The sequence below is a fragment of the Symphalangus syndactylus genome, chromosome 2, assembly GCF_028878055.3.
Source record: "Symphalangus syndactylus isolate Jambi chromosome 2, NHGRI_mSymSyn1-v2.1_pri, whole genome shotgun sequence".
Classification (NCBI taxonomy): Eukaryota; Metazoa; Chordata; class Mammalia; order Primates; family Hylobatidae; genus Symphalangus; species Symphalangus syndactylus.
In genome coordinates this window covers 99022011-99049769 of record NC_072424.2, presented here as the reverse complement: position 1 = coordinate 99049769, position 27759 = coordinate 99022011, and the positions used below count along the sequence as shown (strand labels likewise).

General features: G+C 36.5%; 1 protein-coding gene across 3 annotated transcripts in view; it reads left to right on the top strand.

Moving 5' to 3' along the window:
- TBC1D32 (TBC1 domain family member 32) overlaps positions 1 to 27759 on the top strand; it is a 270320-nt gene that overhangs the window by 137331 nt on the left and 105230 nt on the right. For all 3 annotated transcript variants that reach the window (XM_063620893.1, XM_055262795.2, XM_063620888.1), the window contains one exon: positions 194 to 282. In XM_063620893.1, the coding sequence (XP_063476963.1) occupies positions 194 to 282 (89 nt within the window). The remainder of the gene's footprint in view (positions 1 to 193; positions 283 to 27759) is intronic.

Sequence of the window (27759 nt, the reverse complement as noted above, 5' to 3'; positions counted from 1 at the left end):
CTCCTCCTCCTTCCTTCTCATCTTCCTTCCTTCTCCTCCTTCTTCTTTCTTCTTCATTATAATTTACAGCTCCCCAGGTGATTTCCTTGTAAAGCCAAATTTGAGAGCCACAAATCTAAATAAATTGTTGTTGATTTAATTTTCTTTAAATGATTTCAGTTAAGTACAGTCTCACTTTGTCTCTCTTTTTCAGGATATTATTGATAGACTTATAATTTTGAATTCTGAAGCTAAGATTCGCTCTTTATTCAACTATGAACAATCACATATCTTTGGTCTAAGGTAAAGTGCTACATTTTACTTTTGATATTATATTTTATGTTCCACAAAAAATAAGCATTTGTCCTGTATTCTTTAAAAAACTATTTAAAATTAGCTAATATTTAAAAGCATGCTTAAAGGTAATTTGTCTTCCTGTAACATTATAGACAAAGTAAATTATAGCAATTAGATATTTATACCGTGGACTTTGTCTGAATTTGGATTCTGTATTATTACAGTATCTCCCATTCCTTAATTTAATAGAGGCATTTTAGGGACTATTTCATTTAGTTTGCTCAGGAGTCAATTTGACCTTCCCTGGGTTGGTATTTGGTTAGATTCTTGTCACAATATACCCTTAAAAGAGGCCTAGAAATGGGTGATTTATCCTGAGGCCCAAGTTTTGCTCTTTGGTGTTAATCATTACTTTCCAACTTTACTTTGCCTGAAGTTTAATTCTTTCTAGTTGAGTTCATATTCCTTGACATTTTATTTCCCGTGTTCAAATGGGAAATAAGGCATAGTTGGTAGGGCTACAGGGACTTGTGAAATTCACAGTCTTTTGGTCATATGTAAACATATAATTTGCTTCCCTTCCTGTAAATTACTACCTTTAAAATCAGCTGAATTAAGGAAATTTTCCATTTTCATAGTTTCATGATTTTTCTTTCTTTTCTATTAGCAAAGTAACTTTTTTAGACTTGAGGGAGATCAGTGATAATTCACCACCTAAGAAAGGAAGCAATTATTTTTCTAAAGGAGAATTATCTGATGATAGTATATTTTTATCTTTTAACTGTATATTAATAGATGAGCTTCGTGTTTGGACTTTATAGTTCAAAGAAGGTATAACAAAGGTGCTGTTATTATAGTTCTTTGGGTGCTGTGCCCTTTATCTCAAAATGTGTTTTCACATTAAATTTTAATTTTCAGTCTATAGTCTCAGATACATCAGATAACAAGTTTTGATGGAGGAAACTAGGAAAAACTCCATTCAGTAGAATTGCCTTTTGCATAGCAAGTATGTTTCTGAGTTTTGCAGTTACAGAACATCAATTTTGGCCTCTTGTTGTTGATATACTGAGTAAATGTCTTTTTTTTTTTCCTGTATATTTTCTTGCTTGTATGGAATAATATTTTCTGTAGTGTTCTTTGGAAGAAGATTTAACAGTAAGACTTTATTAAGTTATATAAAAAGCAATCCAAGAAGTGAAATGCTCCTGGGAATAACATACATTAATTTTCATAGTATGTGCTTTCTCATAATATCCAAATGTTATCATTCTATCCTACTGTAAATAATTTACTATCCCATTGTTGATAGATAAAGAATAGTGCAGTATGGTGGTTAGCAACATGGACTTTGTGGTCAAACTGCGTGCTCTTTACTGGTTGTGTGAGATAGGGTCTCAGTTACTCATGTGTGAAGTGGAGGATAATTACAGTATTTTTCTTACAGAGTTATTGTCATAATTGATATGAAAAATCAAAAAGGCTTAAAATAGTACCTGGCACACAGAAAACACTGTAAAAACAGTAGTAGTAATAGTTCTAATAGCAGTTCTTCATGTCTTTCTTTATATCTACTTGACCTGTGCTGTTTTTGTGTTTTACTAATAATTTTTGTCTTCATTTTTTTGGTATCTCAGTAGTCATAAACATGCTACCTAGTAATTTGCTTGTTTTGTATCAGCATTCAAAAAGAGAAAATGACAAAATTACTTTTTGAGGAAAAGTTTGTATTTTAACTTTATTTGCTTTTTAACAAGTTTTTCTTTCACAAATGTAGGTTTTGAGATTCCTATTCATGATAATCTTTAATTCAGGTATATTTGTAAGTCATACATTTTAAGCTAATAATTTACTCTCATTTTTCTATTAATTTCTGTCTGTTATTGGCCATTGATATCTAATGGTGATAAATCTAGATCATAGCTTTGCATTATTCATAAATCTTGTGTTTCTGTGTGTTTGGGATTTTTACCCATATGTTTCTTTCTTATTCCCATAGTATTTTTGTTTGTTTCTAGTTAAGCCTTCCTTGTACCTTTCTCTTCAGTGGATTATCCATTAATGTGTCTGAATCTATGTTTATCATTGCTTGTTCCATTTACTTTATATTTTCTTCTGCCTCAAAACTGTAGCAGTAGCATTAAGTGTAATGCTTGGTACAACTTATTTATCACAACACTCAGATGAAGCTAATATGAGGCTTAGTGAAATGTGGCATGAACAGCATCACATTCTGTTTAAAATTCTGAATTTTAATTTGCCAAGATCTTACAAATCTTACACTGTAAATGACTAATACTCAAGAAGGGTGCTCCTTTGATTAGCCTCCCTCCTTCACCCCTACCCCTTTTCTGCCTCTTCCAACTTATCCTTTTATGCTAGATCATTCATATTAGTGTGAAGACATGTCTTCATATGTCCCATCTTACAATGAAGTACAACAAACCATACAAAGAAATATCCTTGACCTTGTGTCTCCTTGCAGCCTCTGATCTATATAGCAAAATATGTCTATACAAACTGTCCTCAGTTGCTCACCTGTATTTACTCAACTCACTTTGATTTGACATTGACTTTATAATTTTGCCAGAACTATTCATCCTGCTCATTGCTAGATCACTTGTAACTTCCATGCCAATGAATCTAGTGCATTCTTCTCTTTTCTCATCTTACTATATCTGTCAGTAGCATTTGATATAGGGGACCATTTTTTTTTTCCTGTGTGAAAAAATTCTCTTCATTTCTGTGCTATCACACACTCTTATTGCTGCAGTTTCTTTTTCTTTCTTTTCTTTTCTTTCTTTTTTTTTTCATTCTCTAGGCAACCTCTGAATGTTGGAATACTCAGGATTTAGTCCTGGGCCCAGGACCAAGGATCCTAGCTTTCTGTGCACTCTACTCCTAATTTATTACTCTTAAACATTTGCCTTTAAGTATCATTTATATGCTAGTAGATGCCCCCATTTATATCTCTAGCCCAAACCTCTCTTTTCAGCTACCAAACCTATATATACACCTGCCTTCTGACATCTCAATTTATACATTTCTCCTTTAAACATGTTGAAAATTGAACTCTTGGGTCTCCCAAACCTCCTTCTACAAGAACAAACAAAATAAATCTTTCATTTGTATCTCGTTAAATGACCAACCATCTCTTTAATTGCTTAATCTTGAAAGTCATCATAACTTTTTTCTGTTTTTCTAAACAATAGTTTATCTTTATTATAAATAAATTAACCCATGCAGAAACTTAAATATAATGAAATGAAATTCCTTGTAATTCTAAAACGGTCATTATTAACACTGTGGAAAATCATTCTAGACATCTTTCTGTACATATACAGACAGAAAGATATACAGATATATAAAAATAAATTCTTTTATAAAAATAGAATTATAGTACAGTTGCCACTTTAAATTTGAACTGAATTTTATAGAAAAACAAAAAAAAGAAGCCCCAGCCTGAGACTGAAGGAATTGCTGAATTTCAAATAACTGTTTTTTCACTCCAGGGATCATTATTTTCGAAGAGATTCCTCTAAGGTAAAGAAAAAACATTATGTAAAACATTTCAAGAGGTTTGAGCGTGATTTTTTACTTTTGGACAGTATTGATCAACTCTGCTATGATAGACGAAGACATTCATGCTCTTGTCAGCTGCCCACTTCCCCTGTCCTCACCTGTGTTAAAAAGTAGTTCCTTTGCCCATTTCCTAACCTACCATCATGAGTCAGAGACCCTATCTTCCTCCCTCCCCAGGAGGGTGATTAAGCAATAAGCTAATCTGCATTTTTCAGTGTAGTGACCTAATATATGAAGTGCCTTTTATGTATGACTATACAGTAAGATTTACAATTTTAAAATTTACTCTTCTATATTTACTCAACCAGTATTTATTGAACATGTATTCTGAGCTACGGACTGTGCTAGTATGGGGGATGCAATGATGAGTGAATCAGATGTGGTGCTCATTCTCTTTAACCTTGTTATCTAGTGAGGAGTAAGATAATAAGTTAATCAAAGACTGTGAGGTAATTAAGGCAGAAAAGAAACACATTCTTATAAAGCCCTCACCCATCTTTTATCATTTTAAGTTACTGGCAATTCTGGACACCATTGTGTGGCTTACCCTAATATATCTCTACCTTTCCTATGTACAATAGTTCCTACCCTTCCTTAGCCTGAACTAATGCTCCGAGGAGGTTAGACTGCTTATCTCCCTAAAGGACAAAACAGCATTTATTCTTGCTTCTGTACTTGTTTTTAATGTCTTGACTACTGTCTTTGCTTTTGTCTACTTAGACAAATTCAACCCATTCTTCAACACAAAGCTTGCTCTATGAATTACTTATAGCCCATTCTGATCTTGTCTTCTCTTTGCATGTCTCTTGCCTTTATGGTCCTTCCCACAAATTTAATATTTAGTTTATTTCTTCTTTCTGAATAAAACTTCAGTTTCCTAAGGGAGTATCATTTTCTTCTACTTTTGTGTCTACCACATTGCCAGATTGTTTTGAGTTATTTGGTTAGCATTTATTTGTTAAATCTGCTGACTGATTAAAACAGTTGCCTAGAAACTTTTGATACTGCCCAAGGCTTAGCAGCTTAAATTTTTCTTAACCATTTTTAGTAGGTTTAGAGAAATGTTATATTCCTTCTTGGATATTGTATTTCAAAACAAAAGCTGTAAATATCGTGGGGAAACATTATATCATCATTTAATATTAATAGTTTTCTTTATATCAAACTGACCACATTAAGTTTTATTATAGGCTGTAGAATTGCACCTTTTTTTTTTTTTTTTTACTTTGAATGGTCCTCAATGCTAAAGATGTACTTGGTTTTAACAATTTAAATCTTATATAGTAACTCTTAGTTAAATATATATTAAAATTTAACATGGTTTAAAAATGTTAATATTGTTCTTCTAAAACCTATTTCTTCTTTGCTCATTTGAAACTATAATGTGGCCCATTTATTGTTAATTTTCTTAAAAACAAAACTCGGGAGTCTCTACTTACAGAACAGCCTTTAAAATTAATCATTTGCTGTTGTTGTTTTATATTTACCCACCAACACTAAGTTTTATATATAGTACAATGAACAGTTTTATGCATCATTAGCTTCTTTGTTAAAAAAGTCTGACCTCTGAGATGACTTTAATATGAAAAGTTAAAAATTCATATTTATTTTAAAAATTAGTGTAATTAAAAGCAGTTTGGTTATTTTAACAAGTAACAAACATAGCCAATTGTTAGTATTTCATCACAGCAAATCACCAAGTTATTTATTTCCAGTGACCCAGTTGCTAACTAGACTTAAATGTGATTAACCTTAGTAACAAGAAATAATCTCACAATTACCTCTTGTAATCTTTTTTTAATATCAGAAATTAGAATATAACATGATGACAAAACCATCCACATTTTGGATTTTATATACATATATACATATATACATACACACACACATCTAGAATTTATTTTTTCAAGTTAATAATAAAATAATAAAATGATCGATTACTGATTGAAGACAGTAACTAATTGAAAATTCTAATTTAAACAATTCTTGTTTACATAGAAAAATTCAAGAATGCTGAAAACAAAAGGAGAAAGCAACACTCATTACCCTACCTCTTCATGGTAACCACTGTTAACCCTATTATGCTCATATTTTGACCTTTAGCTACAGATTTTTTTTTGAAAAATAGGAGTGTTATTGTTTTGAGACTTCCTTTTTTACTTAAGTATTTAAAATTATCCATTCACACCTATAAATATTAATCTGTATCATAATTTTAAAGGATTAAGTAATGTTCCAGTACATGATTGAATACCAATTTTCTGTTTTTACACACATAGGTTTTTTTTTATTTTTAAATGTCTATGGATAAATATCTTGATGTTTGTAATTGTTGCTCCACAACAAATCCATAGAAATACACTTGCTATCAAAGGATAGGCACATTTTCCAACCTTATGTATTTTTATCTACACCCTTATTATGATTTAATTTTCTTGACCTTTCTAGCATTTTATATTCTGCCTACTTAACGAAATCTATTCCTTTCATTTTTGTTCATTCATTCAGAAAATATTTATTCAGTCTTTGCTAAGTGCCATACTTTCTTAGATACAGTCTTTTTGGCAGCATCAGTGACTTTATTCTCTTTTATTTTTGGATTCCTTTTGTGTCATTCATTTTTGCTAATTCTTTATTTTCCTCCTTTATTTAACTTTCAGCTAGAATTGTCTTCTAGAGTTATGTCTTTAGTTCACCCTCCATTCTATCTACAGTGGCTTCAATGAACACTTCTTTTTTTTTTTTTGAGACAAGAGTCTCGCTCTGTCGCCCAGGCTGGAGTGCAGTGGCACAATCTGAGCTCACCGCAAGCTCCACCTCCCAGGTTCATGCCATTCTCCTGCCTCAGCCTCCTGAGTAGCTGGGACTACAGGCGCCGGCCACCATGCCTGGGTAATTTTTTGTAATTTTGGTAGAGACAGGGTTTCACCGTGTTAGCCAGGATTGTCTTGATCTCCTGAGCTCGTGATCTGCCCACCTCAGCCTCCCAAAGTGCTGGGATTACTGGCATGAGCCACCATGCCAGGCCGATCACTTTACTGACTACCCCTATATCTGTATGTCCAGCCCTAAACCTGTCCTGAGCATATTTGCAAGTTTTATGTGGCATTTGGATCTGTGTATCATACAAGCTCCACAAACTCAATATACCTTGTATTAGAGTTCCTTAGAGGGACAGAACTTATAGGATACATATATGTGTGTGTGTATATATATATAATATATATTATATTTTATATACAATATATAATATTTATATATAATATATTATATTTTATATAATATATAATATATTTTATAGATATATACACACACACATATATATATAATACACAAAGGGATATATATATATATATACTATATATATACAAAGGGGAGTTTATTAAGTATTAACTTACATGATCACAAGGTCTCACAATAGGCTGTGTGCAAACTTGAGGAGCAAGGAGAGCCAATCCAACTCTCAAAACTGAAGAACCTAGAGTCCAATGTTCGAGGGCAGGAAGCATCCAGCACAGGAGAAAGATGTAGGCTGGGAGGCTAGGCCAGCCTTGCCTTTTCATGTTTTTCTGCCTGCTTTATATTGGCTAGCAGCTGATTAGACGGTGCCCACCAGATTAAGGGTGGGTCTGCCTTCCTCAGCTTACTGACTCAAATGTTAATCTTCATTGGCAACACCCTCACAGGCATACCCAGGATCAGTACTTTATATCCTACAGTCCAATCAAGTTGACATGCAGTATTAATTATCACAAGTCCACCCGTTGTCAGCTTGAACCCATACACATCTCCTGAGATTATACATAATCTTCAGATAAAGACAATAATAAGGTCATAATTATGCCTAACATAATAATACAGCTATCCTTCTTACAGTCGGAAACGCCTCAATCCTGAACCCAAATACTATTACATAAAGTTAACAATACTTAAATGCTGATATGAAGTCAATAAATCTTATGTCACATGATAAAGGAAAAGGAAATAAAATGAAGATAATTTCTTAGTACAAGTGTATACAATCACAAACATGTTTTTAACAAAAGAAGGAGGAAATACTCATGACAGTTACAGTCCTCTTTTCTGCAGCTGGTCACGTGGTCGTAACTGGTATTGATGACTACCTTCTCCTACTACCTATTCTGTATTCCCTTTGCCTTCCGTACCTCAGGAGGTCATGGTTTTTTACTTGGTGAAGTGACCCAAACCTTCATTCCTGAGGGGTCTGGACCATTTGTAGTCCTGCCTGGATTGGGCTGTTGTAGTTTCCCATTGACCTTAATCACAGGGCATGGTAATACTAAGAGATGCTGTGATGGATCTCCTGTATTCCATACATACTCTTCCTTACCTCCGTTATGGAGTAGTAGACTGATTTCATCTTAATAGTCTGGGTCAGTCACCCCAGCAAACACTGTAACTCCCTTCATAGTCTGTTGACTTAAATGTAGGAGAAACCCAAAGTGTCCAGGTGGCAGCCTTAACTTCCAGTTTAATGGAATTGTTGTTTTGTCTCCTGGTGGCAATGTTCCTCCCTCTGGAACTAAGACCTCTAGGCCAAGAGAATGTAATCTTGTGGGAACAGGTGGTAAATATTTTGCTAATGGATCACTAGGGGTGATGGTGAGTGGTGCTACCTCCACTTCCACTCCTTAACTCCTGGAATCATGAATCCTGGCTATGGCAGAAACAGTATCATATATTGAATGCTGATTCAGAGCATACATGGCCTTCTGTAGAATTTGCCGCAGCCCTGCAAAGTATTGTTACCTAGTTGCCATTGTAATTGTGACTTCAAAAGGCCATTCCACCCTTCTGTCAATCCATCTGCTTCAAGATGATGGAGAACATTGTAAGACCAGTGAATTTTGTGAGCATAAGCCACTGCCTTGCTTCTTTAGCCATAAAGTGAGTGCCTTGGTCAGAGGCAATGCTGTGTGTAATACCACGATAGTGGATAAGGCATTGCGTGAGTCCATGGATAGTAGTCTTAGCAGAAACATTGTGTGCAGGATAGGCAAACCCATATCTGGAGTAAGTGTCTATTCCAGTGGGGACAAACCTCTGCCCTTTCCATAATGGAAGAGGTCCAGTGTAATCAGCCTGCCACCAGGTAGCTGGCTGATCACTCCAAGGAACAGTGCCATATCAAGGGCTCGTTGTTGATCTCTGCTGCTGGCAAATTGGGCACTCAGCAGTGGCCGTAGCCAGGTCAGCCTTGGTGAGTGGAAGTCCATGTTGGTAATCCCATGAGTAACCTCCATCCCTGCTACCATGGCATCCCTGTCACCATGACCACTTTGTTCATGGCCCCGTTGGGTGATGACAGGGGTGGCTGGGGAAAGAAGCTGAATGATGTCCACAGAACGGGTCATCCTATCCACTTGATTATTAAAATCCTCCTCTGCTGAGGTCACCCGTTGGTGACACTCATATGGGATACAAATATCTCAAGGTTTTTGACCACTCAAAGAGGTCCATCCACATACCTCTTCCTCAAATTTATTTCTCACCAGTTTTCCAATCATGTGTCTTCCAAGTCCCTGACCATCCAGCCAAACCATTGGCTACAGCCCACGAATCAGTATACAATCACACATCTGGCCATTTCTCCTTCCATGCAAAGTGCACAACCTGGTGCACTGCTTGAAGTTCTGCCTACTGGGAAGATTTCCCTTCACCACTGTCCTTCAGGGATGTGCTAGAAAGGGGCTATAGTGCTGCAGCTGTCTACTTTCAGGTGGTGCCAGCCTATCGTGCAGAACCATCTGTGAAACAGGCCCTAGTCTTCTCTTCCTCTGTCAACTGATCATAGGGAACTCACCATGAGGCCATCGGTGCAAGCTGGGGGAGAGAAGGCAGGGTGGCAGGAGTGGAGACTAAGGGCATTTGAGTCACTTCCTCATGTAACTTTCTTGTGCCTTCAGGACCTGCTCGAACCTGATCACACATATATACAACTTCCATTTGATGATGGAATGCTGCTGTGCACGACCCGCTTTATGGCTAACGGGTCAAAAAGCACACAGTTCATGATAGGCAGTTCAGGTCACATGGTGACTTGACCCATAGTCAAACATTCAGTTTCCACCAAAGCCCAGTAACATGCCAATGGCTGTCTCTCAAAGGTAGAGTAGTTATCTACAGAAGATGGTAGGGCCTTTCCAAAATCCTAGAGGCCTCTGCTGTGATTCACTTATGGGGGCCAGCCAAAGGCTCCAAACAGCATCCCTATCTGTAACAGATATCTTAAGCCTCCTTGGATCTGCTGGATCATATGGCCCAAGTGACAGAGGAGCTTGCACAGCAGCCTGGACCTGTTGCAGAGCCTTCTCCTGTTCTAGACCCCACTCAAAACTGGCAGCCTTTCAGGTCACTTAATAAATGGGCTGGAGTAACACACCTAAGTGAGGAATGTGTTGCCTCCAAAATCCAAATAGGCCCTCTAGGCATTGTGCCTCTTTCTTGTTTGTAGTAGGGGCCAAATGCAGCAACTTATTCTTCACTTTAGAAGTAATATCTCAACAGGCCCCACACCACTGGACCCCTAGACATTTTACTGAGGTGGAAGGTCCCTGAATTTAAGTCGGATTTATTTCCCATCCTCTTGCAGGCATATGTCTCAGCAATAAGTCCAGTGTGTTTGCTACTTCTTGCTCACTGGATCCAGTAAGCATAATATCATCAGTGTAATGGACCAGTGTGATATCTTGCGGAAACAAAAAGCAATCAAGTTCTCTCTGGATGAGATTATGATACAGAGCTGGAGAGATATACCTCTGAGGTAGGACAGTAAAGGTATATTGCTGGCCTTGCCAGCTGAAGAAAAATTGCTTCTGGTGGGCCTTAATGGACAGGAATGGAGAAAAAGGCATTTGCCAAGTCAATGGCTGCATACCAGTTACAAGGAGATGTGTTAATTTGCTCAAGTAATGAAACCACATCTAGTATAGCAGCTGCAGTTGGAGTCACCACTTGGTTAAGCTTACAATAATCAAGTGTCATTCTCCAAGATCTGTCTGTCTTCTGCACAGGCCAAATGGGAGAGTTGAATGGGGATGTGGTGGGAATCACCACCTATGCATCCTTCAAGTCCTTCATGGTGGCACTAATCTCCGCAGTCCCTGTAGGGATGTGATATTGTTTTTGATTTAGTATTTTTCTAGGTAGAGGCAGCTCTAATGGCTTCCATTTGGCCTTTCCTACCATAGTAGCCCTCATCCTACAAGTCAGTCAATGTGGGGGTTCTGCCAGCTTCTAAGTATGTCTATGCCAATTATATATTCTGGCACTGAGGAAATGACCACAGATGATTCTGGGGACCAACTGGACACACTGTAAGTCAACGTGAGCTAAAACTCCGTTAATTACCTGACCTCCATAAGCCACTACTTTAACTGGAGTACCACAGTGATGTTTTTTTCCCTGGAAACAATGTCAGCTCAGAGCCAGTGTCCAGTAGTCCCCAAAATGTCTGATCATTTTCCTTTTCCCAATGCACAGTTATCCTGGTACAAAGTCAAAGGTCTCTTTAGGGAAGGATGGGAGAAATATTCACAGCATAGATTGTTGGTACTGAAGTGGGGTGCTTCCTCAGGGGGACCCAGTCTCTCCTTCGCTCAAGGAGTTCTGGGTCTGTAAACTGGCTCCAGTCTGGAAATTGATTGAGGCGCCATGATTCTCTTTTTATAATTCAAATTAATCTTTTGTCCATTTGACCTAAAAGTTTTCTGCTAATATAAATTAAGCAAGAATGTATTAGGCTTCCTGTCAATTTCACTTCTAAAAACACCGTGATTAATTAGTTAATGTCGGAGCTCTACATGAGTCAGACTATTCTGTTTACTGCTTTGTCTCTGTTGTCCATTACAGTAGCTAGGTCCACCTTGCCTTTGATGGTTGAGTGCCACCACTTGGCCCTTGCCACATCGGGATCCAATTATTCTTACTGTATTTAAATTTTGTAGTTGAATGACTTCAGTTCCCACTGTTAGATCTGACATACAGAGAAGAGCAATTACAGGGCTCTTCAAAGATTCAGGTGCAGCTCTCACAAATCTATTTCACAAGGCAGTGGTCAAGGGTATATCTTCTGGACCCTCTCGACTGGGATGAGTAGGTCTAGTTACTAATCCGCTCCACCATCTCAGTCTCCCTAAGACGTTGGATCACCTCCTCTACGTTAAACCAAAGGAGATCAGTCATATCCAGCTTTCTCACAGTGGGCCATCATTTAATCCATATTTCAGCTAATCAAGCAAATAGACTGTTAGACCTTTTTTAACTCCCTGAGCTGCAACATTAAATGCAGAGTCCCTACTTAGTAGACCTAAATCAATAAATTCAGCCTGATCCAATTCTATGTTCCTCCCACCATTTTCCCATACCCTTAATATCCATTCCCATGCCTGTTCTTCAGATTTCTGTGTATATAGATTAGAGAACTCAAGCAGTTCTTTTCTAGTGTAGCTCATGCCTCTTGGTCACAATCTCAATCTCACCTCTAGAGGCCTGCCAGGATTTTAGTTATATGTCTAGAAGTAAACAGGGGTGTTAGAGGTGGCTCCTGAGGAGAATCAACATTATTTTCTGGACAACTGCTTCAGGGGAGGCCATCACTGTTGTCTCAGGCAGCACAAGGTTTGTCTCCTCAGACAAAGGTGGAAAGACTGATGGCAGCATGGGTCGAGGAAGAGATGTTCCCACTACTGGGGATGGGGAAGCTGTTTCTTTTGGCAAAAAAGTTTCATCTGAGTTTACAAACTCAGTGTCCTCAGCTTCATCATGGTCCTACCACACATCTCCATTCCAAATTGCAGGGTCCCATTCTTTTCCAATCAGTGCCCTCCCTTTAACAGTATACATCTGGTGAGGCTGTGCATGCACCTTTTGTTGTAGGTCAGCCACTTGCATAAGAGCTTGCATGTGTTTTTCTACAATTTCAGCTCTTTCTCTACAGGAAATAAGCTACTCACTATGGGCAATCTTAGCAGATTTGAGCCTCAGCTTCTGAAGCCAGGAGACAGAATCCCTGAGTTCATCATTTTCTTTCATTACTTTGTCCACTGAACTTAGGAGCAACCAACCAACTTCATTATGTTCCTTGGTTCTCCACATATGGTCAAAGGTATTATGTAGAGTCACTAAACTCCTTTCCTCTCATGAGAGGTCAATCAGGAGTGTCAAATCTATTTATTTTATGTAACTCTCTAAACAGTTCATGCCAAGGAATATCAGTGTTCTCCATACTATTACAAGTAGAGTCCTTAGCATTTTTGGATCTAAACATATTAAGCAGCCAACTCCAGAAACCCCAAAACCAATGAAAGAACATCCTTAATATTCTATTCCTCTAGAACCATTCCTGGTACCAAAATATGTATTAGTCAGGGTTCCCCAGAGGGATAGAACTAATAGGATAGATATATATATATATATACAGGGTAGTTTATTGAGTATTAACTTACATGATCACAAGTCCCACAATAGGCTGTCTGCAAGCTTGAAGAGCGAGGAGAGCCAGTCCAAGTCTCAAAACTGAAGAACTTGGAGTCCAATGTTTGAGGGCAGGAAGCATCCAGCACAGGAGAAAGATGTAGGCTGGGAGCCTAGGCCAGTCTCGACTTTTCACATTTTTCTGCCTGCTTTATGTTTGCTGGCAGCTGATTAGATGGTGCCCACCAGATTAAGGGTGGGTCTGCCTTTCCCAGCCCACTGACTCAAATGTTCATCTCCATCGGCAACACCCTCACAGACACACCAGGATCAGTACTTTGCATCCTTCAATCCAATCAAGTTGACACTAAGTATTAATCACCACATGCCCAAAAACCATACTCTGTGTGTTTACAAAAGCTCCAAGTAATATCCAACTGCAGGCAATCCAGAACGTTTTCTAAAACACAGATCTGAATTTGGTACATAGAGTAAGTGAGCAGGCCTCCTATAGTCTCCGCTCATTCTTTGCAGCTCTTACACAATTTTATTGGCAAGCTGACCCTGCTCCCTATTTCTCTTCTCCAGATGTGGTTGTATGTGTATTGAATATTGAAAGCTTCCTGAAACTTAAAGTATAGTAAAAAGTAAAAAATAAAAAAATAAAAATTGAAAGCTTCATATTTGAGAGTGTGGTTACTGTATGTAATTTATATTCTTCTCTTGGTTTGGATAGCCGACAGAAAAGGATTGGGATTTACATTTCTGCTACTTTTGTGTGTGCCAATCAGAAGGAAAACTTTTATGTTGGGGGAATGAAATGTGTTTGGTTAAGTAAAATACATATGTGTGCACATGGGTGTGCATGCATGTATATAACAAAAATTTCCATATATGTAGATATGTGTATATATCCAAATATATGTATATATGTACATGTAAATGTATATTACATATCCACACATGCATATGTATCTTAACCAAACACATATACATATATATGCATATATATATATATGCATACACACATTGTATTTGCTTAGAGTTTGTGAAAGTATAATTTATGGTGATGTATACATGGAATTATTTAGACTGTTAATAGAAAAGAAATGTTTTTCTTCCCTGTATATATTAAATTAGTACTAGGAGAAAGTGGCAGGATAAATAGAAGGGGCTTATGACTGTAGTTGTGAGATAAACCAAGAACATGTTTGGAATTCTTTCAAGTGGAAATGATAGAAAGCTAAGACTAAACTTCATAGAATCATTCATTACCCCAGACAAATGCCCGCCTCCACACATTAATGATGTGATAATATTTTAACAGCAACACAGAAAGTTTATAGTAATTAAGAACAGAGAGTTATCATGTTTCTGGCGAGATTTGGTTTGGGTTTTAAGTAAACTCCTAGAGGATTCACCATATCCAAAATATGTCCCAAAACAGATGAAAAGGCTAGTCCCTCATCTTACAGTTTATTTTATTCCTCCAGATAGTTCAAATAGACATTTAACATAAAGGAGACACTGATTTTCATTTCCAGAAATAAAATTAGAGCCTGGAGGACGATAGTGAGGAGGGAAGGGAGAGTAGGTAGATGTGGGGTGGAGGTAGAGAGAGTGGGTGTGTAGGGGGGTAGAGAGAGTGGATGTGTGTGGGGGGAAGGGGTGTGTGTGCAGAGGAGAGTTGGGAAGGAAGACAGAGGGAAGAACGGTGGGGGGCAGGGAGAGGAGGAGGAGGGAGCATGGGAGACTAGGAAGAAAGGATGAGGTGGAGGGGGAATGAGGAAACGATGAGGTGGAGGGGGAAGGAGGGAGGTTGGAACTGGTGGGGAGGCAAGGAGGGAGGTCAGGTGAGAAAAAGAGCAGGATGCTTGCGGGGAAGTTGGGAAGGAGAGGGAAGGAGGGTGGTGGGGGACGGAGAGGGTCGTGTGTGTGTGTGTGTGTGTGTGTGTGTGTGTGTGTGTGTGTATTGGGCTAGGAGAAAGAAAGAAATTATATAGTGTATGGTATTGTAAAATCTACCTCTTTGCAGTGATGCTAAATGCCCGTTTTCATACTAAAATGAGCATTTAGTTGGGAATGCCCCTTAGTATCTGAAGCAAAACAATGTATCTCATCCATAATTCCATAATTGGACATGAGGATCAAGTGCAAAATTCTTAGTGTCCTGGCTTACTTAGGGCATATGTTCTGGGCCTAGCAGTCTCTTCAGGACTGAAGGGAAAACCCCAGGGAGGGCTCACAGTATGGTTAGTGTGAGCTGGTGTATGTATATCTTGTCCTTAGACTGCTCTTTTGATTATAACTAGGTTATGCTAGTTGTGCTTTTTGGTGCATATTCAAATATATATTGATGTCTCCTGGGTAATGCTGACATGCTATGCAGCTGTGTATAGTGTTATGATGATAAATTAGATGTCTGTAAACTACTTGGGGCTCTAGAATCAAACATGTTACAAGCATTTTTTTTTCTAGTGCATAAGAAGTCTTTAGTTAGTATATTTGCATTTTATAATATATAGACATAACATATAAACATTTATAGGGTCAATATAATGAACATTAATATTAACTATAATATTTAATATTTAAATATAAAATTATATTAAATACAATAGTAATATTATGTAACAATATGTTATCTGTTGGAAATGCTCAGTTAGACTCACTGTGTCAGTCTTAATGTTCAGCATGGAAATCCTGTGAGTCTCAGGGCTCTGGACTGACCCTGGTTATAATTCTTTGCCCTGAAGTTCTGATTGTGTATGCTGTGATTTGTTCCTGAGTCTTCCATTTTGGGGTGTCAAAAATGCCAGTTTCCTATGCTTAAACTGAAATCTTTTACCCAGAAGGAATTTTATTTCAGGCTTTTAATGTAAACAAGATAAACTTCTTTAGGATGTCAAATTGGCATTTGTTTCTTAAAAAAAAATAACTTATTTACCTCAAATATTTTTCTTTATGACAATTAAATCATATTAATTTGGTTTTGTTACATTAGAGATAAAATTTAATAAGGTGAAAATAATTAAAAACAAAAGACGATTTAGAGCTTAGAAAACAAATATGTTTGTTTTTGTTTTATCTATTGGAGCAAAGGCCAAATAAAGGTCCAGATTCTGTGTGGCTTCAGTTCCTTTCCACTTCCAGCCCAGAGCCCATGTTTATCTTTTTGGCAGAGCAGCTAGAGAAGATAATAGTTCATGGTCTGTGTGATATCTACTAACCACTACTTTTTATTTTTATTGAAGTAATAATTGTACATAGTTTAAAAAGTCAAAAGGTATGGGAAGGCTTTTAAGAATGAAGAGTAATCCCCTACTCATTCTACTGTACTCCCAAGTTCCACTCCTCAGAGGCTGCCACTTTTAATTCCTTATTTTGTTTTGTTTTTGTTGGGGGGACGTTTCATCTCCAGGTTTTAAAAATAACACGCTTACACTATCTTGATTTTTTTAACTTTCAGCTTTCATCTCTTATCTTTAGGGATTTAGAAGCTTAGGACTTAGATTTCATTGACTCTCCTTCTCTCTCTGTTCTATAGTTTTGTCATATTTTTGATTAAATTTCTATTAAAAGCTTCCATTATAATGTCTGTATAAATATTATTTATTGGTAGTTTAAGTAGTATGTTATGACTATGTATCTTTTTTCCTAAAACTTTACTTTCCTTGGAGTTAATAATTACATAATATTTTACATTTACTTTATTTTCAATGTACGTATTAGTAATATATCCCTAGACTATCCTAAAAATATACTGCTAACCTCTGCTACTGCATAATACTAATATAGTGCTCATTATGTCTCAGGTATTTGTATTGGTTTTATATTTAAGTCACTCAATTTCAGAACAAACTTATGAAGTAGGTACTCTTAATATCTCCTTTGTTTTGTTTTGTTTTTTGAGACAAATGATTCAACTGGGACACAGAGAAGTTAAGCCATTCAATTAATGTGACAAAACTGGTAGTTGGTATAGTTGGTATTTGAATCCAGGTAGACCGGTTCCAAAGAATGTAATACCTAACCCATATATTGTACTGCTTCACAAAATATATGTCAAGGTGCCCCACAATCATTCTTTACAATTATGTTTTATAACTACAAGGCTTTCACATTCTTAAGGGCAGAGACAATATCCTATTCATATTTGTGAAAACATAAACTCTCAACCAGCTAAAGGGCATCAGATAATCTATTTTTTTTTTCTTTTATCACATTCTTTTGTTCCACTTTGTACTGGAGGATTCTTTTTTTTTTTTTTTTTTTTTTTGGCCCTGAGCATCAGCCTTCATGGGATTTCCCTTCATCATCATCCTGGGAATTTCTTTTCTCTCTTGTGGGTTAGATCCCCTGTTACCTGGGATCCAATTACCTATCTTGGTTTACTCCCTTGTTTTCATGGAGCCACCTTCTCAGTAGGGAAAGATGTGTGGGAGGAAGTTTTTCAAGGTGGGAATGGGATGGAGGCTTCCACAATATAATTTCAGGAGCTGAAAAACCAATGGACAAGTTGTAACTGATTTATTAGGCCAGGAAAGCTAAAACCCAAGCTGGCAGTAGGGAAAACTCCGAAGCTACTTATTTGCATGTTACAACATTCCAGAAGTACTAGAATTAAGGGCACTACTGAGAATGCAGATGAAAGTAGAGGATTAGGTGAAAATCTAACCCTTTCAATAATAAGACTAGTTCCAATTATAAGACTCAGTTATGCTTTCAGATTTCCCGCATTCCTACGCCATTTAGCAGAGTGACTGTTTTTCTCCTGCTTCAGCAGAACATTGGAGGGTTTTGCCTTCTGAAAAATAATGAATCAGAGATACCAAGTGCCCCTGAGAGAAGGGATACTGTGCTGAAAATGGTTAAATGTTACTCACTGCCAATTCAAAGATATATTGTGATTATATTTTATTTCCTTCCCCAATTTGTTTTTTCTAGAATTAGTAAGGAATCATTTATTCCTATTTCTCATTTGCTTAGTTTTTCTTTATATCTAGAGGTAATTTATCCCAAGATTGTTATTATCAAATATAATAATTCAGTACTAATATCTAATAGTTACAACAGTGCTTACTGTTGGCAGGACCATTCTAAGCTCTTTGAATATTTTGAGTCATTTAAACCTCAGAGCATTAAAGTTTTAATCAACAGTAATAGCAGTAACATTCTTTCAGCTAATACAGTATAATTTTCCTTCCACAACAAAAATGGCCTTACCCTCTTCCCTAACATGGAAGTCTAGAGTCCCATCGGTATTTATTTGGTGATTTTTCTTCTTTGTTACTGTAGTTCTAGTCATATCTTCATATTCTTTAACCTATAAACTAAATTACAAAATCAACACCCTACATAAAGCAGGGGAGAGATGCAGAAAAAGGAAATTATAAATTTCCTTTTTAATATATAAATGCTTACTTAACAGAGCAAAGTTTAAAATATGGTTAGTCAGTACAGTCTTTGTCTCTATAAGTGGACACATGGCTTTAGTGGGTATTTATAACTTTTCCCCTTCTACCCATTCTGTTCTCTCTTGTAATTGAAACAACCCCAGCTGGTTAGGATGCTATATATTATCTATATCTAAGTTTTTTTTATATCTAAAGCTTTGTTATTGAGATTCTTGAGCCCTTTGTCGTCTTGTCTGTATTGGTTTGCATTAGTCTTCCATCAATTTTTTACCACTAGATATGGCAGTACTAGTAGGTGCTACAGAGGATCCCTGGGACACCAGGCTTTATTTACCTCTGCCTCCATTGCAGAGGAGCAGTCTTCCTTTCATTGATAATCATGATAAATTCCTCTAGCCAATGCAGTTAACTTATTCTGCTATTGATTCAGGAATATGAGAAGCTTCAAAGGTTAGAGCAAAGTTTAACTTTTCAGTTCTAGTAGAAGTACTCTAGTTTGGAATAAGATCTCAAAACCATCAACTTTCTCGCCACCCTTCACAGAGTTAAAGGGTTAGAAAACCAAATAAAATCATTTTCCCTTCTACTCTTTAGTTCATAGACTCATATATTATAGGTATAAGAGAAATAACATCATATATTGGTTTCTAGTTCAGAGCATTTCGTGGGACAGCACCTCAGTTTTCCAAGGTGTTGTGTCCTACATGATATCCTACTGAGTTTTCGACATGCCATTCCACCAATATCTATGATCATCTGCTTCGGGGAGCTCAGGTACATCATAAGACCAGTGAATATTTGCTCAGTGCCTTACTTTTTTTTATTATTAAACTAGTTTCTTGGTCAGAAACAGTGTTTTATGGATGCCATCACCCCTAGAAAGTCCGTAGTAAGATAATGTTTGATAGAAAAGCATAGTAGCCAAGGATGTGAAGTTTTGTGTATGGTGTAAGAAGGCATTTTTAATGTAATCACCCTGCCACTAGGTAGCTTGTTGGTATCCCCAGGGTTATTTACTATCTTCTGAGTCCAGGGTTGGTCTCTGCCTATGGCAGTCTGGATGTTCAGTAACAGCTGTAGTCAGATCATCTGTGATGAGGGAATCCATATTGTTCAACTCACAGATATTTCCTATACAAATTTGGCAACCAATCTGGCATTGTGCACTATATGACTTTCTAAAATATAGTTTATATGTGCACGATAGCACTCCACCATCAAGTGAAAGTGGCATTTGTAAGATAAGCTTAAATTAGCCCTGATAACACAAGTGAATTGTATGAGCATATGACTCACATTCACAACGTACACCTCTGGCTCATGGGAAATTTTCTCTAACTAGGTGACCAGGGAAGAAAAACGGTTACTAAATCTGATTTATGGGTTGTATCATATATTAGTACATGCTAGAATTGGACTACTTTTCAAAGAGGGAAAATTTTGAAGTAGCATATCTACTCATTTACTTTGGAGACAGATGAGACTTCAGGTACTGATTTGTATAGATTTATGGACCATTGCTAATGGTTGGGCTAGATGGTCAGGGGCTCAGAATAAAAAACCTTACAGAATAGTATGAGAAGATTGGTGGAAAAAAGTATATGGATGGTCCTCTGAGAATACATACAGGTTGAGGGAATAATTTTGACTTGTGAATGTTCTTTAGGGCTTCCTCTTCTTGCAAAGGAGGCAAAATAATCCTTTCATGGATAGGTCGGCCTCTTTCCTCAGCTGCCCTAGTGCTTGCTGGAATGGGATTATGTGCAAAGTGGCCACGACGGTGGGAGCTCAAAATTATGTTTATCAAATTGAGGATCACAAAATAAGAATAGTTATTTAACAAAGGGAACATAGATTTACTCCAAAATCCTAGAAATCTGTGTGTGATCTCGTATTGCACCTTGTCGGAAGTTCCTGTGCTATCCAATCTGTCATTGAAACCATGACCAGCATTGAACCTGCTGGAGTAAAGGCCCAAGTGATAAACTCTCTGAACTTGGAGGCTGCATGAGTTTTGTTTTTTGTTTTTGTTTTGTTTTTTTATTTGTTTTTGCTGTAGGTCATAAAGTTGACAGAATTATAGGTGATGTCATAAGTAGTTCTGAGCAGTACACCCAAATATTAGAGAAGTTGCTTCCAAAATTGGAAGAGGCTAAAATCATGCATTATGCCATTTTCTTGGTAGTAATTAATGTGAGATGTAGCAATTTGTCATGCATTTTACAGGTGATTCTAAGCTACTAGAACTCAGAAACTTTACTGAGACAGCAAGCCTCTCAATTTTTATGGATTACTTACCCTCTGGAATTCTTGTTTTACTAAAGCATATGGAGTACCAGCTACTTCCTGCCCACCTAAGTCCAGTTAATATTATATCATCAATGAAGTAGTTTTTCATCATGACCTCTGGCTTGGTAGGACAATCAAGGCTACCCTAGACCAAATTTTGATAAAATGATAAAGATATGTTGTCCATGCCAGGTGAAAGTACCCTGTTTCTGACATTCACATTTGGCCAAGTCAGCAGTGTCTTCTCAGTCATAGAGACTGTGTTGATTCACTCTTGTGAAGAAATTTTTATCTTGATGATGTCTTTTGTTACATGTAATGAGCAGATACACTATTGTAAAGCTTAAGGAAACCTAAGAACATTGGGCAGATTGAGCAATACTTCCAGCTTCTCTGATGTATGTGGGAAGTTTGTTCCCTGAAGCACAGTGTGTATTGTCTGTGTTTAGTATTTCAGAGGGTTTTGATAGTAGCCATAAAATCGTATGGGTAGTTTTTTATTGCTGTGAGAAGACTGTTGGAGAAATTCTGCAACTCTCCATTGACATCTTGTACTATGTTTTTTCTTTCCAATGGGTATACATACAGTTCATAAATTTTGACCATTCTATTTATGTAATATATTTTAGGGATTTCTGTATTTCTTCACAGAAGGTTTAATTCACTTACTACAAAAAGGGAAGAGAAGATGTAATGATGATAGGTTTCTCTGAAAATTATTTGTGTAAGATCATACTTATGTGTAGCACAAGATGCCTAATAGAAATGAGGACTTGGCCTTCAATACCTGAGGTGAAGTGAGAAAGTTGATAAACCTGACTCAAGGGAGGCAAGACACTTGACTGAATATCACCTCAAGTGTACAAATGCTTTCCTAGACTTACTAAAAGAGTCTAGATACCTCCCACCTCTAGCCACCTGCTGTGCCTCTAAAGCTTTGCCGCAAGCAAACAAACTGTTATGTCTTTATTATCTTCAAAGAACATCCCATATCCTCAAGGGTACTAGACTTTTGGAGCCTCTGAGAGCCTTAAAATTATAATAGTGGAATAATAGTTGCACACTACTTAGCATTGTATGAAATAAGGAATAAAGGAACAGCTAAGAATTTTCTGTCTTTCCTTTGGTGTACAGAAACGTCTCTAAATCTTGATGAAAGTAACTTAATAATGCCTGCTCTAAGAGGGTTTTTGTGTGGCATAGACGGAATTAGTCTATTTTTCTAACTGTGTCCTAAGAGACACATACACAGAGATGCTCTGGTGTATTTACACACACACACACACACACACACACACACTGTCTGTCTCTTTCTGTTTTCTGAAATTTCCCTGTTAATATACTGTTGATATCTTTACATAAATTTACTTTAAATGATTTTTAATACTTTATATTTTTCATTTAAAAAATCTAAAAATATACCATTAAAACTTGTATCCATTTACCTGTTAATTTGGATTTAACACGGATAATTGTTGACTTTTTTTTTCAGCCTGCTTTATATGTGAAATACATACCTGATTTTTTTTCATAATTGGGAAACTCGGATTGGGGCCAACAAAAATAAAACCTGACAAATTCTTGCTTATAATTCTAATAATAGGAATGTTTTCAGACATATTTTTCTGGTCATTTTGCTAGATTGATGGATATAGCATAACCCGTTTACTTCTATTCACTTTGTAAACCTAGCCTTAATATTATGGTTAGGCAAAATGATAAATTCTGTTACTCAAGTGCTGTTTCCTTCTATGTTTAGTCTGACTGCTAGCTTATACAAATATGCTGGTATAATTAATGAGCCATTAAGTCTGTTTATTAGATGATTACATAATTGAGTACCAAATGGCATTTAGCTGATATCAAGTCTTGCAGGAATCTTTATACATAATCATGGAAGTATGCAATTTTATTAGTATTCTGAATTTGTTCATTTGTTGCATACCCATTTTGACTTCTTGTCAATATAATATATACTTTTCTCATTACCTACCCTAGCATAATACTTTAGTTTTTAATGAAATAGTACAAATATAAATATTTGATAAAATATAAACATACAACTTAACAAATTGTTATAAAATAAATACTCATGAAATCTCAATCAAGTAAACAGAGAATTTGCAAGTACTATTTGCATTTGTTAGTCATGACTTTGTCCCTTCCCTCTAATGGTAACAATTATTTTGACTTTTATGATGTTTACTTCTTTGGTTTACTCATATGTATTTTGCTACCTAGTCATATATTCCTAGACAGTGTATATATTTTTGGGTTTTTACATTTGTATGTCATAGTTGTACACATTTTGGGGATATGTGTGATATTTTGATCCATGTATACAATGTTTAGTAATCAAATCAGAGTAATTGTGAACAACCATTTTACTCCCTACTTCCATGAAATCTACTTTTTAAACTCCCACATGTAAGAACGTGTGATATTTGCCTTTTTGTGCCTGGTTTATTTCACTTAACATAATGATGTCCAGTTCCATCCATGTTGTTGCAAATGAGAGGACTGCATTCTTTTTGATGGCTGAATAATATTCCATTTTGTAAATGTATTACATTTTCTTTATTTATTTGTTGATGGACACTTAGGCTGATTCCATATCTTGGTCATTGTGAATAGTGCTGCAGTAAACATGGAAGTGCAGATAATTCTTTGATATACTGATTTCCTCTTCTTTGGATATATACCAGCAGTGGGATTGCTGAATATGTTTATTAGTCTGTTCTCACACTGCTATAAAGAAATACCTGAGACTGGGTAATTCATAAAGAAAAGAGGTTTCATTGGCTTACGGTTCTGCAGACTGTACAGGAAGGATGGTTGAAGAGGCCTCAGGAAATCTGCAATCATGGCAGAAGGCAAAGGGGAAGCAGGCACATCTTACGTGGCTGAAGCAGGAGGAAGAGAGAGAAGTGGGAGGTGCCACACACTTTTAAACAACTAGATCTCATGAGAACTCACTATTATGGGAAGAGGAAGGGGAGGAATCTGCCCCCATGATCCAATCACCTCCCACCAAGCTCTCCTCCAAAAATGGGGATTACAATTTAACATGAGATTTGGGTGGGGACACAGATTCAAACCATATCAATATGGTAGTTATATTTTTAGTTTTTGGGGAACCTCCATACTCTTTTCCCTAATGGCTGTTCTACTTTGCATTCCCACCAATAGTGTATGAATATTCCCCTTTCTCTGCATCCTCACCAGCACTTGTTATTTTTTGTCTTTTTGATAATAGCCATTCTAACTGAAGTGAAATGTTATCTTGTTTGGGTTTTGATGTGCATTTCCCTGGTGATTAGTGATGTTAAGCATTTTTTCATATACCTCTTGGCCATTTGTATATCTTCTTTTGAGAAATATCTGTTTATATCTTTTGCCTATTTTTAAATTGGATTATTATTATTATTATCATTATTTGTTACTGAATTGTTTGAATTCCTGATATATTCTGCTTATGAAATTTTTGTTTTATGGATAGTTTACAAATATCTTCTCACGTTCAGCAGGTTGTCTCTTCAGTTTGTCCATTGTTTTCTTTACTGTACAGAAGCTTTTTAGCTTGATGTAATCTCATTTGTCTTATGTTTGCATTGTCCCCTTTGCTTTTGAGGGCTTACCCAAAAAATCTTTCCCTGGACCAATGTCCTGTAGTGTTTCCCCAGTGTTTTCTCCTAGTAGTTTCATAGTTTCAGGTCTTACATTTAGGTCTTTAATCCTTTACTTTTGCATGTGGTGAAAGATCTAGTTTCATTCTTCTACATATGAATATTCAGTTTTCCCAGCACCATTTATTAGAGAGTGTTTCTTCCCCACTGTATGTTCTTGGAAACTTTGTCACAAAGGAGTTGGCTGTAAGTGTGTAGATTTATTTCTGGGTTCTTCATTCTGTTCCGTTGGTCTGTGTGTCTGACTAAACAGTATATTTTAATTTTGTTACTTTTTGAACTTCATTTTAATTACTATAACTTTGTAATACGTTAAAATAACTGATAGAGCAATTCTTCTTGCTTTGGTCTTTTCAAACATTTCTCAGCTATTTTTAGTCCTTTTCTTTCCATATAAATTCCAGAATCAGCTTATCACATAAACCAACTCGCTGAGATTTTAATTATCATTGTATTGAGTCTAGAGATCAATGGTGGATGAATTGACATCTGCATAATACCGTTTTCCAATCTGTAAACATGGCATATATCTCTGTTTAATTAGGTGTTCTTTAATTACTCTCATTAAAATTTTATAGTTTTCTATGTAGAAGTCTCATATATCTTTCGTGGATTTAATTTTTTTAGCTTGATAGTACGTTCCCCAGTGTATATTATAGTGTGTGACAATATCAGTGAGCAGTTAAGAGCATGGACACTGGAACCACATTGCAAGACTGATGTTAGGGAAGGTCCTTAACCTCTCTGTGCCTCTGTTTCTTTTATATATGGGGGCAAAAGCTGTATGTTTCTTACCAAGTTTTCATGAAACTAAATACACTACAACTCTCCCAAATTTAGAACATGGTAAGCACTTGATAAGTAGTGATAAGTGTCTGTTAGATTCTTTTAGATTATTAGTGCAGGTATTTTGTTACATTCTGCACAAATATTTTGTACAGTTTTGATTAAATTATTACATAATGTTTATTTAAATTTATAAATAAAGTTAGTCGAGAATGCACATCTTTAAAATATTTAACATTCTCATCCTAGTAGGTGCTTTGTCTTTATTTATTGAACCCTTCACATTTTTTAGTCGTACATTGCAGCTTTCTTCATATAGATCCTGTCCTTTTTATATTGTGTATTATCTGTAATATTATATTGTCTATTATTATCATTTGTTTTATTATCATCTGTTGTATTTTTTGCTATTGCTAATGGGGTCTCTTCTTCCATGGTCATGCTTCATTGGTTATTGCTGGTATGTTATAAGTAAATTTATTGGAGTTTTATTTTTTGTACTTTTTTTTTTTTTTTTACAGGCCACCTATGTGATTTTCACACACATGCACACACTCACACACACACTGTATATATCACACACACTCTCTCTCTCTCTATATATATATATGTTTTTGTCTCCATATATAAAAGGAATATATATATTTATATGTAAAGTAAATATATATATATATATAGTGTGTGTGTATATATATGTATGTATGTTTGTATATATACCCCCTGCCATTTCCAGTTGTTTTCTCCTTATCAACCAAATAGTATTATCATACTTTTAATTGCTTAGGTGTTAAAGTTGGAGTTTATATTATGTTTTATTGCTCTATTAAAAAATTTCTATAAACTTTGTTATTTAAAGCAACACCTATTTACTATCTCAGTTTTTGTCTAGGCACACCTTAGCTGGTTCCTCTGTTCACAGTCTCACAAGGCTGAAATCAAGATGTTGGCTGTGGCCGTGGTCTCATGTGAAACTCAAGAAAGATCTGCTTCGTAACTCACACAGGTTGTTGGCTGAGTTTAGTTCTTTACAGATTTAGGACTGAAGGCTTTGTTTTCTTGCTAGCTAAGAAGGCTTTGTTTTCTTGCTAGGCTGGAGGTCCTTTCTTACAGCTATCTATTGAAAGTTGCCCTCAACTCCTAGCACAGGAGACACCCAACAAGAAGAGCGCTACAGTCTTATGGAATGTAATCTTGTAATCACATCCTTTGTATCACCTATACCATACTCCACTGGTTAGAGACATATCATAGGACCTTCCTACACTCAGGAAAAGGGGATCACACAAGAACATGAGCAGCAGGATGTGGGGATCTTGGGGGCTACGCTAAGAATCTGGACAATGCAGAGCCATTCTTTCAGTCCAGAAATCCTAAGAATACCCTTAGGATATTTTAAGCCACTATCTTATCTAAATTATTGCTATAGCTTTTTAACTGGTTTCTTTTTTGTCTGCTCCTGGCTAATTTTAGCCTATTACGTGCATAGCAGCTGGAGTGATCCCATTAAAACACAAATCAGGTAATCTCAGTCCTGTACTCACAAAGTTTTTCATATCATCAGTATGAAAACATCCCCAGTGATTTCTCATGTCACCATAAAAAAATCCAGAGTCATCACAATGGATGACTATGTGATCAGGACCCCTACTGATGTGGTTAGGCTCTCTGTCCCCACCCAAATCTCATGTTGAATTGTAATAATCCCCACATGTCAAGGGCAGGGCCAGGCAGAGATAATTGAATCATGGGCACGGTTTCCCCCATACTGTTCTCAAGATAGTGAGTTCTCATGAGATGTGATGGTTTTATAAAGCGTCTGGCATTTCCCCTGCTGGCACTTCTTCCCTTCCCTGCTGCCGTGTAAGATGTGCCTTCCACCTTCTGCCATGATTGTGAGGCTTCCCCAGGCATGTGGAACTGTGAGTCCATTAAACCTCTTTCCTTTATAAATTACCCAGTCTTGGGTATGTCTTTATCAGGAGTGTGAAAAGGGACTAATACACCTACCTAGTATTATTTTGACCTCATCTCCTAATACAAGTTGAGTATCCCTTATCTGAAATGCTTGGGATCAGAAGTATTTCAGATTGCAGATTTTGAAATACTTGCATATACATAGTTTGATATCTTGGGGGTAGGGCCCAAATCTAAACATGAAATACATTTATGTTTCATATAAACCTTATACACAAAGCTTGAATGTAATTTTATACAATATTTTAAAATAATTTTGTACATGAAACGAAGTTCATGTACATTGAACCATTAGAAAGCAAAGGTGTCAGTATCTC